The following is a 19461-nucleotide window of genomic DNA, read 5'->3' on the forward strand; positions in this document are numbered from 1 at the left end:
TTCATTACATTGTTTGAGTCACCCCGTATATCCGAATCCAAAAAATATGAATGGAATGATAAATTACAAGAAGAGACTCATCATATTTTGTAAATTTTAAGTAGGATTATACGGCAAACTTTTGAGCTGACGTCATCAATTTTTTGCAGGGGATAAGCAAATAAATTTTGACTAAAAATTTATTATGCTCTTTATAACCTTAAAACATTTGCAAGATTTCAAAGCATTGAGTTCTGTAGTTCCTGATTAAATCAATAAAATAAATTTACGCATTCATTAATTTTTGGGGTCATCCTGTATATGCAAATCCAAAAAAACATGAATGGAGTGATAAATCACAAGAAGAGACTCATCATATTTTATACAATTTAGATAGGATTTATTCAGCAAAATTTTGAGGTGACGTCATCAATTTTATAGAGGGGATAAGTAAATATATTGTGATTAAAACAGTCCTGGTTTAATAACAAAAAAATATTGTTCGTCTATGAAACAAGCTCGTCTTAGACAAAGTATTCGTAAAAAAATATGTCGTAAAAAAATGTACGTATGCTGGTCCCGACTGCGATTATGGTTTAAATATTTGTGACAGTCAAAGAGGTTTTTTTGAGAAAATTATCTTTGAATTTAGACGAAATTGAAATAGACACTAGGCAACATGCACATTTGGGCAAAAGAAAGAGAAATTAGGGTCACGGCTTCAAATTTTGGACGTATTTACAAACTTAGACCGACTACAGCAACAGCTAAAACTGTGGAGTCTCTGTTGTACAGTACATTTAGAGGTAATAGTCATACATACTATGGACAGCAAAGTGAAGAAAAAACTGTCAAGTGTTTTGAACTAAATAAAAATATAAAAACTGAACGGTGTGGCTTGCTTATTTCAAAACAATTTCTTTACTTGGCTGTTAGTCCAGACAGGGTTCTAGAGGATAGGAGTGCATTAGTCGAAATTAAATGCCCTTCAAAATCGCAAGATTTGTCTCCCGAAGAAGCGGTTAGAAAAAAAATAATCAAATTTTGTACATTAACAGATAGAGAATTGAAACTAAAAAAAAATCATGATTACTACTTTCAAGTCCAGGGACAAATGCTTGTTACGGGTATTTCACAAGTTTATTTTGTTGTATAGGAATAAATATAGAAAAAATTTATAAAGACGAAGAAATATATGTAAAAAGATGGCAGATAAACTTGGTCGATTTTACTTTGGCGCATTATTTCCCGAAATAATAGATTCAAGAAGAAAGAGGAACCTGCCTTTGCGAGAGATTTTTTTAAAATAAATAAAATTTGTTTCTATTTTTTTATGTACTTTAATAATTTATTAGGAGTACATTTTTCATCGGCAAGACTTGCATATTTTTATTATAAATAAATTTTGAAAATGATCTCTCGGCAAATGAAAACATATACGAGCACTTTTTTCGAGTAAACAATGAAGGGAGAAGTTACTGGGCGTAGGGCTTTTTTAAAACACCTCCTTTCTGGGATAAGTAGTAGATACACTTAGCTACTTATACGTGTTAAACAAAAGCTGTATTTTATATATTTTTTATTATTATTATAAACATGTTTATTAGTTTTATTAATTAACAAAGCAAAATATACAATATTAACAATAATATTACAATGAATTTTTAGTAGGGGAAAAGTGCCTAAAATGATCCCCATCAATTGTAAGAAAATTTGTGGCTCCATCTACCAAACATAACTGTCATTTGATTAAGCGCTCTGTAATTAGTACCTTCTGAAAGTTTGATGGCGTTCTGTGTATTCTGCACAGTTTTGTGCCAAAATATGTAAAATAAGCACCTCTGATCTAAGGTAGGATATATTTTAAAAGTCCATTACTTCCATTTGAAAGGTCTTATAGCGGTGGTAGTTGTTTTGACAGAATTAGATACATTTCAGTCGTAGGTTAGTTATGATCTTTTCACCGCATGTAAAAATTGAAGATTAGTTTACAATTTTTGAATGCGGATATGCTACCTAAGGCGAAATGATCCCTTTTTCTTGTGGCAAAATGATCCCGGATTATTGGGCGGGGCTAGTACCTGCTAAGATAAGACTGATTTTTGCAAATCATATACCCTCTAAGAAAAGAGAGGGTGGGTGGGCGGGCCTAGTACCTGCTAAGATAAGACTGATTTTTGCAGATAACATATCCTCTAACCCCGCCCACCTACTCTTTATTTTCTTTGAGGGAATACCATTTGCCAATATCAGTTCTATCTTAGCAAGTACTAACCCCACCCACCCGCCCGTTATTTTCTTAGAATGTATGTTATTTGCCAATATCAGCCTTATCTTGCCAAGCACTAGCTCGGCCCATCCGCCCTTTATCTTGTTAGAGGGCTAGTACCTAATAAGAAAAGACTGATTTTCGCAAATGACATATCCTCCAAGAAAAGAGAGGGTGGGTGGGCGGGGCTACTACCTGCTAAGATAAGACTGATTTTTGCAGATGACATATCCTCTAACCCCGCCCACCCACCCTATAGTTTCTTCGAGGGAATACCATTTGCCAATACCAGTTTTATCTTAGCAGTTACTAGCCCCACCCACCTACTACCTGCTAAAATAAAACTGATTTTCGCAAATGAAATACCCTCTAAGAGAGGAAAGGGAGGGTGGGTGGAGTTAGTACCTCTTAAGACGGGGAAATTTAAATAATTTAAAAGAATTTTAGGGATTTTCGTGTTCTATTTTTGGGAAATTTTCAGTCTTAAGAGGTACTAATCCCAGTCACCCGCCGTCACTTTTCTTAAAGGGTATCTCATTTGCCAAAATCAGTTTTATATTAGCAAGTATTAGCCCCACCCACCCACCCTCTCTTTTCTTAGAGGGTATATCATTTGCCAAATTCAGTTTTATCTTAGCAGTTAGTAGACCCGCCCACCCGCCCTCTCTTTTCTTAAAGGCTATATCATTTGCCAAATTCAGTCTTATCTTAGCAGGTAGTAGGCCCGCCCACCCGCCCTCTCTTTTCTTGGAGGGTATCCCATTTGGCAAAATTAGTCTTATCTTAGCACGTACTGATGACCAAAGTATTGTCTCAAACTCTTCCAGAAATTATACACCCCGTATTTTCTGTGCTTTTCAAACTTTTTTGTTTACTTTTTTTTAAGAATTTATTTTTTTGTTTATTTTTGAAATAAAATATTTATCAGTTATGTCATGATTTGATTTTTCTTGTTGATGCTGTCCCCTTATGGTCAAAATTCAAAGGGATCATTATGCCTATGCTGACGGATCATTTTACCTATGGGGATGCCTAAAATGATCCTTTTGTAAGGTCCTGGAAAAACGTTAATAACTTTTTTTATAATTATCGAATCACCAATTGGCTTATACTGTTACCTAGATAAATCAATGTTCTTACAAATAATGCTACAGTTTTACACGAATAATAATAATTTGTATTTTTTAAAGAATTTCTCCCTTAGGGGGATCATTTTAGGCACCTTTCCCCTAATCAAGTGTATTGAATTCAGGATCCTGAGTGGAGTAAAAATATTATAGTTCCCCAGTTTTAATTCGGTTTTATGATAGTACCTCACTGCGTAAAAGTTAATTTGCTTAACAATAGATTACTACGGCCGGTCCTAGCGGCTTGTTATAAAACTGAGTTCCTTGCCATAAATTAGAAAAATCAACCGAGAACTCTAACAATCAGCTTATGGTAGAGCAAGCGATAAGGGTTTTACCTGGAAAGTCGCTTCCGTAAATTTTAGTGGCTCTCCTATCGACAAAGTACTGAACTAACTGCTCAAATTCTGTCGAATTGATACACATTTTTTTTTTATAATTGTTAGTTTTTGTTAAAAACTCTGCTAACCTATAGATCATTAATTTTCCTCTGATATTCCTGTTAAAATTATTCTACGTATTTTGCATTAATTTGTGGTATACTTTGATTTTAATAAACACATTATTATTTAAACAAATTGTACCACTAACAAACATTTAATGACTCTGCGCCCTGTAAAAAGTGATGTTTTATCCATGTGCCAATTTTCAAGCGATTCTATGATGGTTATGACTCAAAAAACTTGAAAAGAAAACATACAATGGTGCTTTTTTTACGATATTTCTCAGCCATATTTTTTTAGTTGATTGAACTGGTCTCTGCGCTCTAGAATATGAAAAAAGCTGAAGTTTGATGTATGATACATCTATATTAATATCATTTTTTCATTCAAAAAAAAACAAAAAAATGTTATACCTCGTCTAGCGAGTCCCCTTAAGAGAAAGTGGCCATGAATTTCTTAGATTACCTCCGTACCATTGTCGATATAATCCAATTGAAATGGCTTGGGGATTTTGTAAGAACTATTACAACAAGCATATAAATTCTCAACCTTGATTAAAAAATAGGGTGGAGAATGTATGGCTTGAGGCGCTTTCTAAATGTACTCCAAGCATGTAGCAAAATTTTTGTAAACATTGTGAAAAACTTATTTTGGCAGATTGGGAAAAAAATATGGGGAATCTTTCGTACGAATCTATTCCTTCTTTCATTATTTCGCTAGGTGAATCTGATTCAGAATCTAAACTGGAAAATGACGGTGATGATACAGATTTTCATAGCGAAATAATGGAAATGGAATGAATTGTAGACTGTCGGGGGTGATATTTTTACGCATCTTTCGTTCTAAATTTACCAAGGTAGTATGTGAAAAACTACCTGACGTACAATAAAATAAGTATAATTTTAGTTAGATCATCCACGTTGTTACTTTTCACCAAATTTTAAGCATTTTAATTTTTTTTGTAACTCTTCATGGACCTGGAGAAGGCGTATGGTAACGTTCTTATTAATAAGCGTTTGGAACTAGTTAGTAAAAGCAAATAAAGAGCACTTACGTAAGCATTAGTAATAGCTATATAGATAAATCATTCAATTTAAGGCCGGAAAAATGTTTTAGAAGAGCTAAACCCATCAGAGCACTAGATCAAGGTTGTTGTCTTTTACCAACCCTTTTAGTAATCTTAGAAAAGTGAAAAAAGAAGTTAGAAGATATGGAAAACATAACCTAACGAAAAATGTTCTGGGGATTTTTATTCCTCTGCATCAAACACCAACAAACTCACTAGATTTTCATGGCCAACTCTACTATATAAAGATCGTGAACGGATAATAGCTGTATTGGACTAATAACAGTGAAATGACATTAGCGTTACTTAACTAACTACAATAAAAATTCAATCTTCATCCCTGACCTACTTTTTAAATTTATTGCAACGTAAGAATCAACATAAAAAATATTTAATTTTAACAAAAGTAAAGTTGTTCGCGATCAGTTGTTGCGTGATGAATTGTTTCCAACCAATTGTAGTAGAGTCCTGGCAGAGATGGTCGGACACCGCTTTACGAGGCTGTCTTAAGATGGTCTCCGTAAAGCGGAGTCCGACCATCTCTATCAGTGCTATTCAATGCGGTTCCGTCTTTCGCTAGGTATTCAATAGTTTTTTCGTGATCATTGGAGGAAGCTTCGTAAATCGGTGTCAAACCACTTTTACCCCAGGTTTCACTAGATATTCAACAACTTTTTCGTGACCGTCATAGGAAACTGTAAAGACTTTGATTTATTAACAGTGTTCATTTCGTCGGCGGATTTCACTAGGTATTCGACAATTTTTTCGTGGTTGGTCCAGGAAGCTGCGTTAAGCGGTATCTGACCAGGTTTTCATTTTTCTTTTATCGTTGCGCGAATTGTAATTTTCTTGTGTAATAATTCCAGGTTCTGCTCCCAGGCTTCCACTTTCAAGGGGTGTGACCTTAAATAATAAACCTTCTTCTAAAATTTCACTCTTGTTCAACAAAAACTGCAATGCCTCCAGATATTCGCCTGTTTCGCCCACTTTTATTTGCGCTTCTTCGGGACTAAAAATACAGAAAACATAACCTTACTTATAATTACTCAATATTAGATCATACTAACAAATATATGAAAATGTTGTTACCTTATTCTTTTAACGCTAATTACAGGTCTGTTGTCATCCTATTAAAATATTACACAACTTTTATTATATTGAAAACGTAACATAAATGTCTTCACGCCATTTGCCTTCGGTTGGACTGTTAAATTTCTGTCAAATAACATCAGTGGCGTGTATTCTGGTAAAATTACGGATGCGGTTAACAATTTCATGAGAAATTACAGTGACGCACAGGATTACTCAGCCTTTATTAATTTTGTAGATTAATTAAAACTGGGTGCGCACTCAACAGGCGTCTAATTTTAAAGTCTTCATCAAAGTTGTTCACACTTGTTCAAAAACTTCGATAAGAATTTTTTTTAAGTAGTAATTTCATGACCATGACGTCACCAGTTCCACCCAATTAGAAATGTTTGCTTTGGCAATCTGCGAATTCTAGCTCTTGGACGGATCCGGCAGCATTTTATAATCAATCGATGTGCTCGAGAAAATTGAAAAATTTCAGGCATTTGATGCCAACAATATATAGAGTATTATTTTATTTTTAATTAAAAGTCGTAAAGTCGAAAATTTGAAGAATTACATAACTGAAAAATGAAAAATCACAAACTGAGGGATCAAACTTGAAAAAACGAAACATTAAAAAATCGACACATTTAAAATAAAAACTGAATAAACAGTAATTGAAATACTGGATAATTGAAAAATCGAAAAAGAAAATTTACTGGAAAAATCGGAAAAACGAGAAATTGTAAAATCGGAAAATTATAACACAAAGTCATGAACAAACTGGAAAATTAAAAATTCATAATATTAAAAAAATCCAAAATAAAAATCGAGGAACTGGAAAATCGAAACATCGAAGAATTTAAACATTAAAAATTGAAAAATTTTAAAGTTAAAAAAACGAAAAAATAAAAATATCTAGAAATTCAAAATTTGAAAAATCGAGGAACTGAAATTACGAGAAATTGTAAAATAGAAAAATTATAACATTGAATCATAAATAAATGGGAAAATTAAAAATATAGAAATTAAAAAATGGACGTCATAAAACTGAAAAACTGAAAAATCGGAAAATTCCGAAGTCGAAAGATCCCAAAATAGAAATCGAGGAACTGAAAAATCGAAACATTGAAAGAGTAAAAATTGAAAAAATTTTAAAGTTGAAAAATCGAAAAAGCTATAGAAATTAAAAATCCGATAATTGAAAAGTCGGAAAATCGAAAAAGTGTAACATTGAAACATTGTCCTGTTATTGGGCTTTAAGCCCGTTGGACACTGTATTGAAATAAATAAATAAATAAAAAAATTGAACGAAAATTGAAAAAGTAAAATACTTAAATAGTGAAACTGAAAAATCGGAAAATTGAAAATCAAAAAATAAAAATATCTAGAAATTGAAAATTTGAAAAATCGAAGAACTGAAAATACTAGAAATTGTAAAATCGAAAAATTATAACACTGAGTCATGAACAAACTGCAAAATTAAAAATTCAGAAACTGAAAAAACTGACAAATCATAAAATTAAAAATTGAAAATGGAAGATTGAAAAGATCCAAAAATAAAAATCGAGGAACTAAAAAATCGAAACATCGAAGAATTTAAACATTAACAATTGAAAAATTTCAAAGTTAAAAAAATGAAAAACTGGAGAAATTGAAAAGTCGGAAAATTGAAAAATCGAAAAATAAAAATATCCAGAAATTGAAAATTTGAAAAATCGAGGAACTGAAAGTACGAGAAATTGTAAAATAGAAAATTATAACATTTAATCATGAATAAATTGGAAAATCAAAAATATAGGAATTAAAAAATGGACAAGTCATAAAATTGAAAAACTGAAAAATCGGAAAATTCCGTAATCGAAAAATCCCAAAATAAAAGTCGAGGAACTGAAAAATCGAAATATCGAAAAATTGAAACAGTAAAAATTGAAAAATTTTAAAGTGGAAAATCCGAAAAAAACTAGAGAAATTAAAAAATCGGATAATTGAAAAGTCGGAAAATCGAAAAGGTGTAACATTGAAACATAAAAAATTAGAACGGAAATTGAAAAAGTAAAATGCTTAAATAGTGAAACTGAAAAATCGGAAAATTGAAAAATCGAAAAATAAAAATATCTAGAAATTCAAAATTTGAAAAATCGAAGAACTAAAAATACGAGAAATTGTAAAATCGAAAAATTATAACATCGCATCATGAATAAATTGGAAAATTAAAAATATAGCAATCGAAAAATGGGCAGATCATGAAAAATTGAAAAACCGAAAACTGAAAAATCGGAAAATTCGGAAGTCGAAAAATCTAAAAATGAAAATAGAAACATCGAAAATTGAAACATTAACATTTAAAAATTTTAAAGTTGAAAAATCGAAAAAACTAGAAAAATTGAAAAATCGGAAAATTGAAAAGTTGGGAAATCGAAAAGGTGTAACATTGAAACATAAAAAATTAGAACGGAAATTGAAAAAGTAAAATACTTAAATAGTGAAACTGAAAAATCGGAAAATTGAAAAATCGAATAATAAAAATATCTAGAAATTGAAAATTTGAAAAATCGAAGAACTGAAAATACGAGAAATTGTAAAAACGAAAAATTATAACATCGAATCATGAATAAACTGGAAAATTGAAAATATAGAAATCGGAAAATGGACAAATCATAAAATTGAAAAATTGAAAAACCGAAAACTGAAAAATCGGAAAATTCCGAAGTCGAAAAATCCAAAAATGAAAATAGAAACATCGAAAATTGAAACAGTAAAACTTAAAAATTTTAAAGTTGAAAAATCGAAAAAACCAGAAAAATTTAACAATCGGATAATTGAAAAGTTGGGAAATCGAAAAGGTGTAACATTGAAACATAAAAAATTAGAACGGAAATTGAAAAAGTAAAATATTTAAATAGTGAAACTGAAAAATCGGAAAATTGAAAAAACGAAAAATAAAAATACCTACAAATTGAAAATTTGAAAAATCGAAGAATTGAAAATACGAGAAACTGTAAAATCGAAAAATTATAACATCGAGTCATGAATAAACTGGAAAATTGAAAATATGGAAATCGAAAAATAGACAAATCATAAAATTGAAAAATTGAAAAACTGAAAACTGAAAAATCGGAAAATTCCGAAATCGAAAAATCCAAAAATGAAAATAGAAACATCGAAAATTGAAACAGTAAAACTTAAAAATTTTAAAGTTGAAAAATCGAAAAAACCAGAAAAATTTAACAATCGTATAATTGAAAAGTTGGGAAATCGAAAAGGTGTAACATTGAAACATAAAAAATTAGAACGGAAATTGAAAAAGTAAAATATTTAAATAGTGAAACTGAAAAATCGGAAAATTGAAAAAACGAAAAATAAAAATACCTACAAATTGAAAATTTGAAATATCGAAGAATTGAAAATACGAGAAACTGTAAAATCGAAAAATTATAACATCGAGTCATGAATAAACTGGAAAATTGAAAATATGGAAATCGAAAAATAGACAAATCATAAAATTGAAAAATTGAAAAACTGAAAACTGAAAAATCGGAAAATTCCGAAATCGAAAAATCCAAAAATGAAAATAGAAACATCGAAAATTGAAACAGTAAAACTGAAAAATTTTGAAGTTGAAAAATCGAAAAAACTAGAAAAATTTAAAAATCGGATAATTGAAAAGTTGGGAAATCGAAAAGGTGTAACATTGAAACATAAAAAATTAGAACGGAAATTGAAAAAGTAAAATATTTAAATAGTGAAACTGAAAAATCGGAAAATTGAAAAAACGAAAAATAAAAATACCTACAAATTGAAAATTTGAAAAATCGAAGAATTGAAAATACGAGAAACTGTAAAATCGAAAAATTATAACATCGAGTCATGAATAAACTGGAAAATTGAAAATATGGAAATCGAAAATAGACAAATCATAAAATTGAAAAATTGAAAAACTGAAAACTGAAAAATCGGAAAACTCCGAAATCGAAAAATCCAAAAATGAAAATAGAAACATCGAAAAATTGAAACAGTAAAACTGAAAAATTTTGAAGTTGAAAAATCGAAAAAACTAGAAAAATTTAAAAATCGGATAATTGAAAAGTTGGGAAATCGAAAAGGTGTAACATTGAAACATAAAAAAATAGAACGGAAATTGAAAAAGTAAAATACTTAAATAGTGAAACTAAAAAATCGGAAAATTAAAAAATCGAAAAATAAAAATATCTAGAAATTGAAAATTTGAAAAATCGAAGAACTGAAAATACGAGAAATTGTAAAATCGAAAAATTATAACATCGAATCATGAATAAACTGGAAAATTGAAAAACCGAAAACTGAAAAATCGGAAAATTCCGAAGTCGAAAAATCCAAAAATGAAAATAGAAACATCGAAAATTGAAACAGTAAAACTTTAAAATTTTGAAGTTGAAAAATCGAAAAAACCAGAGAAATTGAAAAATTGGATAATTGAAAAGTCGGAAAATCGAAAAGGTGTAACATTGAAACATAAAAAAAATAGAATGGAAATTGAAAAAGTAAAATACTTAAATAGTGAAACTGAAAAATTGGAAAATTGATAATCAAAAAATAAAAATATCTAGAAATTGAAAATTTGAAAAATCGAAAAATTGAAAATACGAGAAATTGTAAAATCGAAAAATTATAACATCGAATCATGAATAAACTGGAAAATTGAACATATAGCAATCGGAAAATGGACAAATCATAAAATTGAAAAATTGAAAAACCGAAAACTGAAAAATCGGAAAATTCCGAAGTCGAAAAGTCCAAAAATGAAAATAGAAACATCGAAAATTGAAACAGTAAAACTTAAAAATTTCAAAGTTGAAAAATCGAAAAAACCAGAGAAATTGAAAAATCGGATAATTGAAAAGTTGGGAAATCGAAAAGGTGTAACATTGAAACATTAAAAATTAGAACGGAAACTGAAAAAGTAAAATGCTTAAATAGTGAAACTGAAAAATCGGAAAATTGAAAAATCGAAAATAAAAATATCTAGAAATTGAAAATTTGAAAAATCAAAGAACTGAAAATACGAGAAATTGTAAAAACGAAAAATTATAACATCGAATCATGAATAAACTGGAAAATTGAAAATATAGAAATCGGAAAATGGACAAATCATAAAATTGAAAAATTGAAAAACCGAAAACTGAAAAATCGGAAAATTCCGAAGTCGAAAAATCCAAAAATGAAAATAGAAACATCGAAAATTGAAACAGTAAAACTTAAAAATTTTAAAGTTGAAAAATCGAAAAAACCAGAAAAATTTAACAATCGTATAATTGAAAAGTTGGGAAATCGAAAAGGTGTAACATTGAAACATAAAAAATTAAAACGGAAATTGAAAAAGTAAAATATTTAAATAGTGAAACTGAAAAATCGGAAAATTGAAAAAACGAAAAATAAAAATACCTACAAATTGAAAATTTGAAAAATCGAAGAATTGAAAATACGAGAAACTGTAAAATCGAAAAATTATAACATCGAGTCATGAATAAACTGGAAAATTGAAAATATGGAAATCGAAAAATAGACAAATCATAAAATTGAAAAATTGAAAAACTGAAAACTGAAAAATCGGAAAATTCTGAAATCGAAAAATCCAAAAATGAAAATAGAAACATCGAAAAATTGAAACAGTAAAACTGAAAAATTTTGAAGTTGAAAAATCGAAAAAACTAGAAAAATTTAAAAATCGGATAATTGAAAAGTTGGGAAATCGAAAAGGTGTAACATTGAAACATAAAAAAATAGAACGGAAATTGAAAAAGTAAAATACTTAAATAGTGAAACTAAAAAATCGGAAAATTAAAAAATCGAAAAATAAAAATATCTAGAAATTGAAAATTTGAAAAATCGAAGAACTGAAAATACGAGAAATTGTAAAATCGAAAAATTATAACATCGAATCATGAATAAACTGGAAAATTGAAAAACCGAAAACTGAAAAATCGGAAAATTCCGAAGTCGAAAAATCCAAAAATGAAAATAGAAACATCGAAAATTGAAACAGTAAAACTTTAAAATTTTGAAGTTGAAAAATCGAAAAAACCAGAGAAATTGAAAAATTGGATAATTGAAAAGTCGGAAAATCGAAAAGGTGTAACATTGAAACATAAAAAAAATAGAATGGAAATTGAAAAAGTAAAATACTTAAATAGTGAAACTGAAAAATTGGAAAATTGAAAAATCGAAAAATAAAAATATCTAGAAATTGAAAATTTGAAAAATCGAAGAATTGAAAATACGAGAAATTGTAAAATCGTAAAATTATAACATCGAATCATGAATAAACTGGAAAATTGAAAATATAGAAATCGAAAAATAGACAAATCATAAAATTGAAAAATTGAAAAACTGAAAACTGAAAAATCGGAAAATTCCGAAGTCGAAAAATCCAAAAATGAAAATAGAAACATCGAAAATTAAAACTTAAAAATTTTATAGTTGAAAAATCGAAAAAACCAGAGAAATTGAAAAATCGGATAATTGAAAAGTTGGGAAATCGAAAAGGTGTAACATTGAAACATAAAAAAATTAGAATGGAAATTGAAAAATTAAAATACTTAAATATTGAAACTGAAAAATTGGAAAATTGATAATCAAAAAACAAAAAAATCTAGAAATTCAAAATTTGAAAAATCGAAGAACTGAAAATACGAGAAATTGTAAAATAGAAAAATTATAACATTGAATCATGAATAAATTAGAAAATTAAAAATATAGAAATTGAAAAATGGACAGATCATAGAACTGAAAAATTGAAAAACCGAAAACTGAAAAATCGGAAAATTCGGAAGTCGAAAAATCCAAAAATGAAAATCGAAACATCGCAAAATTGAAACAGTAAAACTGTAAAATTTTGAAGTTGAAAAATTGGATAACTGAAAAGTTATGAAATCGAAAAGGTGTAACATTGAAACATAAAAAAATAGAACGGAAATTGAAAAAGTAAAATACTTAAATAGTGAAACTGAAAAATTGGAAAATTGATAATCAAAAAACAAAAAAATCTAGAAATTCAAAATTTGAAAAATCGAAGAACTGAAAATACGAGAAATTGTAAAATCGAAAAATTATAACATTAAATCATAAATAAACTGGAAAATTGAAAATATAGAAATCGGAAAATGGACAAATCATAAAATTGAAAAATTGAAAAACCGAAAACAGAAAAATCGGAAAATTCCGAAGTCGAAAAATCTAAAAATGAAAATAGAAACATCGAAAATTGAAACAGTAAAACTTAAAAATTTTGAAGTTGAAAAATCGAAAAAAACAGAGAAATTGTAAAATCGGATAATTGAAAAGTTGGGAAATCGAAAAAGTGTAACATTGAAACATGAAAAAATAGAACGGAAATTGAAAAAGTAAAATACTTAAATAGTGAAACTGAAAAATCGGAAAATTTAAAAATCGAAAATAAAAATATCTAGAAATTGAAAATTTGAAAAATCGAAGAATTGAAAATACGAGAAATTGTAAAATCGAAAAATTATAACATCGAATCATGAATAAACTGGAAAATTGAAAATATAGAAATCGAAAAATGGACAAATCATAAAATTGAAAAATTGAAAAACGGAAAACTGAAAAAGCGGAAAATTCCGAAGTCGAAAAATCCAAAAATGAAAATAGAAACATCGAAAATTGAAACAGTAAAACTTAAAAATTTTAAATTTGAAAAATCGAAAAAACCAGGGAAATTGAAAAATCGGATAATTGAAAAGTCGGAAAATGGAAAAGGTGTAACATTGAGACATAAAAAAATTAGAATGGAAATTGAAAAAGTAAAATACTTAAATAGTGAAACTGAAAAATCGAAAAATTGAAGATCGAAAATTTAAAATATCTAAAAATTCAAAATTTGAAAAATCGAAGAACTGAAAATACGAGAAATTGTAAAATCGAAAAGTTATAACATTAAATCATTAATAAACTGGAAATTTGAAAATATAGAAATGGATAAATTCACAAATCACGAATTGAAAAATTGGAAAACCGAAAACTAAAAAATCGGAAAATTCGGAATTGGGAAAGTCCAAAAATGAAAACCAAGGAACTGAAAAATCGAAACATCAAAAAAAATTCAAAAACTGAAAACACGAAAAATTAAAAATGTAAAAATTTAAAAAACCAAGGAACTAAAATTCGAGAAACTTTAAAAATTTAAAAGTTAAAAAATTTAAGATAATTTAAGATAAAATGAAAAATCCAAAAACTGAAAACATGAAAAGTTAAATTAAAAAACTAAAAAAAATAAAAAACCAAAATTCGAGAAATTAAAAAATTTGAGAAAATAAAAAAAATCGAAAAACTTGAACATTCAAGATTTGAAAAAACAAAAAATTTAAATTCGAGAAACTGAAATATCGAAAAATTGAAGAAGCCAAACATTGAAAAGCTGAAAAATTGGAACTAAAAAATCAAAAAATTGAACATCCACAAACTGAAAAGTTGCAAAAATGAAAAATTACAAAAATCGAAAAACTGAGAAGACTAAAATGGAAATATCTAACAATTGAAAAATTAAAAATCGAGAAACTAAAAACTCGAAAATATGAAAAATCGAAAAACAAAATTTTCTAAAAAAATTGGAAAAACCAGAAATTGTAACACTGAGTAATAAACAAATTGGAAAATTAAAAATCCAGAAATTGAAAAAACTGACAAATCATAAAATTGAAAAATTGAAAAATCCAAAATAAAAAACGAGAAACTGAAAAATCGAAACATCGAAAAATTAAAACAGTAAAAACTGAAAAATTTTAAAATTGAAAAATAAAAAAAGCGAAAAAGATCGGATAATTAAAAAGCCGGAAAATTGGAAAAGTGTAATATTGAAACATCAAAAGATTAGAATGAAAGTTGAACAAGTAAAGATCGAGAAATTGAAAAATCGAAAAATACAAATATCTAGAAATTTAAAATTTGAAGAATCGAATTGAATTATGGAATAAACCGGAAAATTAAATATATAGAAATCGAAAAATGGACTAATCATAAAACTAAAAAATTGGAAAACCGGAAACTGCAAAATCGGAAAACCCAGAAGTCGAAAAATCCAAAAATAAAAATGGAGGAACTGAAAAATCGAAACATTAAAAATCGAAAAATTTTAAAGTTGAAAAATCAAAAAAACTAGAGAAATTAAAAAATCGGACACTAATTGAAAAGTCGGGAAATCAAAACAGTGTAGCACTAAAACATCAAAAAATTGAAGAATGGAAATTGAAAAAAAAATTTTACGTTGAAAATTCGAAGAATTGTAAAAGTGACAATACAAAAATTGAAACATTGAAAAAAAAAACAAAATACTGAAAAATTGAAACATTTTAAGTTGAAAAATTAAATGAATAGGGAAACTGAATCGGAAAATTGAAAAATCTAAAAATAAAAATATCTAGAAATTCAGAATTTGTAAAATCGAAGAATTGAAAATATGACAAATTGTAAAGTAGAAAAATTATAACATTGAATCTTGAGCAAATTGGAAAATTAAAAATCGAGAAATCGAAAAATGGACAAATCATAAAATTGAAAAATTTAGAAGTCGAAAAATCCAAAAATAAAAGTCGAGAAACTAAAAAATCGAAACATTGTTAAATAAAAACATTAAAAATCGAAAAAACTAAAGAAATTAAGAAATTGGATAATTGAAAAATCAGAATATCGAAAAATTGTAATATTAAAACATTAAAAAATGAAAAATCACAAACTGGAGAATCAAACTTGAAAAAACAAAACATTAAAAAATCGACATTTTTAAAATAAAAACTGAATGAACAGTAATTGAAAGACTGGATAATTGATAAATCGAAAAACAAAATTTTCAAGGAAACACTTTCTGTCATTCTTGCTCTGTCTCTCTCATTCTCCCTCCTCACTTTCTCTCTGTCGTCTTCTTTCTCTCGTTCTCTATTTTTAGCTCCTTTACCCTCTCCCACAATTTCCCTCTCTCCCCCATTCTCTCTGTTTCTCTCTTTTTGTTTCTCTCTCACACTCACTTTCCTCTATCTCTCCTCCTTCCTTATTCTTTATTTCTTTTTCTCTTTAGTTTTTCCTCTCTCATCTTATCCCCTCCCATCTCTCTTCCTTTTTACTCTCTCCCTCTGTCTTCTATATCTCTCTTCTTCCCTCTCTTCCCTTCTTTTTCTCTACTTCTCTCCGTTCTCTCCTTTCCTAATTCTTTATTTCAAAAAGTTTCAAATTAATTAGCAAAATTAATTAGCAATACCAACTACACGACAAACATTATGGCCTACTAGATATAAGTCAAAAACATTTCCCTCGTACATCTCATATGTACGACACTAACAAAAAAAGAGGAAAATTTATTATGTATATTGTGTTGCATAACTCCCAATCATTTTTGAGGTTAGGAAACACGAAGTTTATTTTTGCAAAGAAAATGTGTTTTTGGACTGTTACATAATTCTAAAAAGTTGCAAACGCAGTAAAAGGTGAGAAATAACCAGTTATTATTGTCAAACACCAACGAATTTACAAATCCAGAAACCCCAAAATGGATTGTCCTGAGGAGTTCGCTCAAGCAAAAACACCCACGATCAATGGTCACCACCATCAGGCCCACTCAAACTTCACACCATCACTGTGTTTCACGTCGAACCCCATAATAGCCCCCTATTCAATTCATTTCAAGTGTGGCCAAACCGTCGAATTATACTCCTGCGAGGACTGCAATTTCCGAACTGATCTGGCACTTCTGCTGAAAAAACACATCGAACAACATCATAAAACCAACAAAGCAGATTTTTCAAAAACAAATTCCTTCACGATCCAGGAATACATTTGCAAAAAGTGCAAGTTCGAAACACACTTCTCGATGAAATGTCTCCAACACAGTGTCGCGTGTTTAGAAAAAAATGAAAATAAGTCAGGGAATCGCACTAACAATACGGTGTTAACGTGGTATAAATGTGACCAATGCGACGGCAAGTTCCGGTATAAACATAAATTAAACTGCCACAAAATTTCAAAACACTTGAACGATGATGAAATTTTGTGGCACTACTGTGATAAGTGTCCGTACAAAGCTAAGCAAAAATATTATGTGAAGCGTCACGTGAGGGCGCACCATTTGGACAAAAACGACGTGAAGTGGTACAAATGTGAAGTATGTCCATATAAAGCTAAACAGAAGTTGTCTTTGAATATACACGTGAATGCGCAGCATTTGGACGAACGTGACGTTAAGTGGTATGAATGTCACAAGTGTCCGTATAAAAGTAAAGATCATTCCAATTTGAAAAGACACATAAAAACGCACCATTTGGATGTACGGGAAATTAAGTGGCACGAATGCGAACAGTGTTCATACAAAGCTAAAGAGAAAGCGTCGTTGAAAAGACACATAAATTCGAGGCATTTGGATGGAAAGGATGCTAAGTGGTTTGAATGTGGAGAGTGTTCGTATAAAGGTAAAAGAAGCTCGCAGTTGAAGAAACACGTAATAGCTCTGCATCTAGATGAACGGGATATTAAGTGGTATGAGTGCAAAAAGTGCTCCTACAAGGCGAAGGAAAATTGTCATTTGAAAAGGCACTTTAAGGCACGACATGCAGTCAAAGCGATTACCAAATAGTTTTTATATTTTTATGTTAAAATAAAGAAATAAATAAACGAAATATTGGGACTATATTTTTTTTATAAAACAAACTTGATAAACAAAAAAGTCGAGACTGGAATCAATGAATTTTAGAATCAATGTTTTAGTTTGCTTAAATTCATCAATTCGTAGCTAGAATGTGAAAGAATCTTTGTTTGCCGACAATTTTTAATAAACGTTTAATAAATAATTTTTGCATGGGTCGGTTAGGAAATATTCCCTCCATTTATCCTCTTTGGTTAAATTGTGATATATTGTGGTTGGTGGGCGGTGTTTCTCGAATTGTATTTTTTAAATTTTTATTATAAACTAAATTTCAATGAGTAAAATTCAAGTTTGAGATATTTAAAAAAATATATTTTTAGTGAATATGATTTTGGGATGTAAGATAAGACTGATTTTGGCAGATGATATACTCTTTAAGAAAAGAGAGGGTGGGTGGGTGGGGCTAGTATTTTTTAAGATAAAACTGATTTTGGCAGATGACATACCTTTTAAAAAGAGATAGGGTGGGTGGGTGGGGGTACCATCTTCTAAGATAGAACTGATTTTGGCAAATGACATATCCTCTAAGAAAATAAAGACCGGCTTTTCTTAGAGGGTATGTCACTTGCCAAAATCAGTTTTATCCTAGCAGGTACTAGCCCCACCCACCCACCCTCTCTTTTCTTAGAGGATATGTCATTTGTCAAAATCAGTTCTAGGGGGTGGACCTTCTACTTGTAAAGATAAAACTGATTTTGGCAAATGATATAGCTTCTAAGAAAATAAAGGGCGGGTGGGCGGGGTTAGTATTTGAAGACAAGACTGATTTTGTTGAGATACTTTTTTCTACATTTCTATGAGAATAAAGCAGAAAGAGTTAAAATGCTCTTTTCTTAGAAAGTATGTTATCTGCCAAAATCAGTTTTGGCAGATGATATACTTTTTAAGAAAAGAGAGGGTGGGTGGGTGGGGCTAGTCCTTAGTAAGATAAAACTGATTTTGGGAAATCACATACCTTCTAAAAAAAGAGAGGGTGGGTGGGTGGGGCTAGTACTTGATAAGATAAAACTGATTTTGGCAATAATATACCCTCTAAGAAAATAGAGCGTGGGTGGGCGGGGCTAGTATTTGCTAAGATACAAGATTTTTGGCATTAATAAACCACTAGGGCAACCCGAGTCGTCGCCCACAAAATCGGTTTCAGTGAGAAGAATTATTTTTTGTAACTATGCAACCCAAAGTACCGATCCACGGCAGGTAGCGAGCCAAGAGAGGAGAGAATATGGTCACTGTGGGGAGTCCGTCATAAAATGCAAATCGGTAAACAACACCAGATATTTATTTTCAAATGAAGGGTACAGGGAAATAACCATCGAAATCCATTTGTATGTACATATTTCGAAAGAAATTGAGTTGAAAGTTTAAAATGCTGCGGAAAATAGATTGAGAAACCCACAAGGTTCAGTCTAACACAACTTTTCATTTTCTTTATAATGTTTTAAAAATATATAAAATAAACTGTTTATGTTCAAATATAACAGCAAAAAAATTGGTGGAAAGTTGTTTCGACAGAACTTCCCTCGGACCTAAAATACAATGAAACATATCCAGCATTTTCGAGTTAAATTTTTACTTTAAGTACACAATTTTGTGATGAAATTATCAACATTTTGCAAGGACACGTAAATCAATGTGGATTAGACTAAAAATAACAGTATTGCAAAAATTTCTGGGAAAGTGGAGTGAGTCGAAACTGATTTAATCAATAGAATAAATTGACTCATTCATTAATTCTTTTGAGCCACCTAGGTATATAAGCAAATCTAAAAAATATGAAAGCAATGATAAATTACAACTAAAAACTCATCATATTTTGCGCA

At 29.2% G+C, this 19461-nt stretch overlaps 1 protein-coding gene across 1 annotated transcript; it reads left to right on the plus strand.

The window, feature by feature from the left end:
- The first annotated feature begins 16343 nt into the window (after positions 1-16343).
- Positions 16344-17615, plus strand: LOC135138290 (zinc finger X-chromosomal protein-like). Its single transcript, XM_064068231.1, has 2 exons — positions 16344-16430; positions 16483-17615. Exon 2 carries the CDS (start codon positions 16493-16495, stop codon positions 17570-17572), a length of 1080 nt encoding a protein of 359 aa, XP_063924301.1. The 5' UTR covers positions 16344-16430; positions 16483-16492; the 3' UTR covers positions 17573-17615.
- The last annotated feature ends 1846 nt before the right edge of the window (positions 17616-19461 follow it).

The sequence above is a fragment of the Zophobas morio genome, unplaced genomic scaffold (assembly GCF_036711695.1).
Source record: "Zophobas morio isolate AGI-343-1 ecotype UQ-CSIRO unplaced genomic scaffold, CSIRO_AGI_Zmor_V1 ptg000030l, whole genome shotgun sequence".
NCBI classification, from domain to species: domain Eukaryota; kingdom Metazoa; phylum Arthropoda; class Insecta; order Coleoptera; family Tenebrionidae; genus Zophobas; species Zophobas morio.

Bases quoted from the DNA above. Each gene is read 5' to 3' on its own strand.
- LOC135138290 (XM_064068231.1), top strand. From the start codon at position 16,493: ATGGATTGTCCTGAGGAGTTCGCTCAAGCAAAAACACCCACGATCAAT.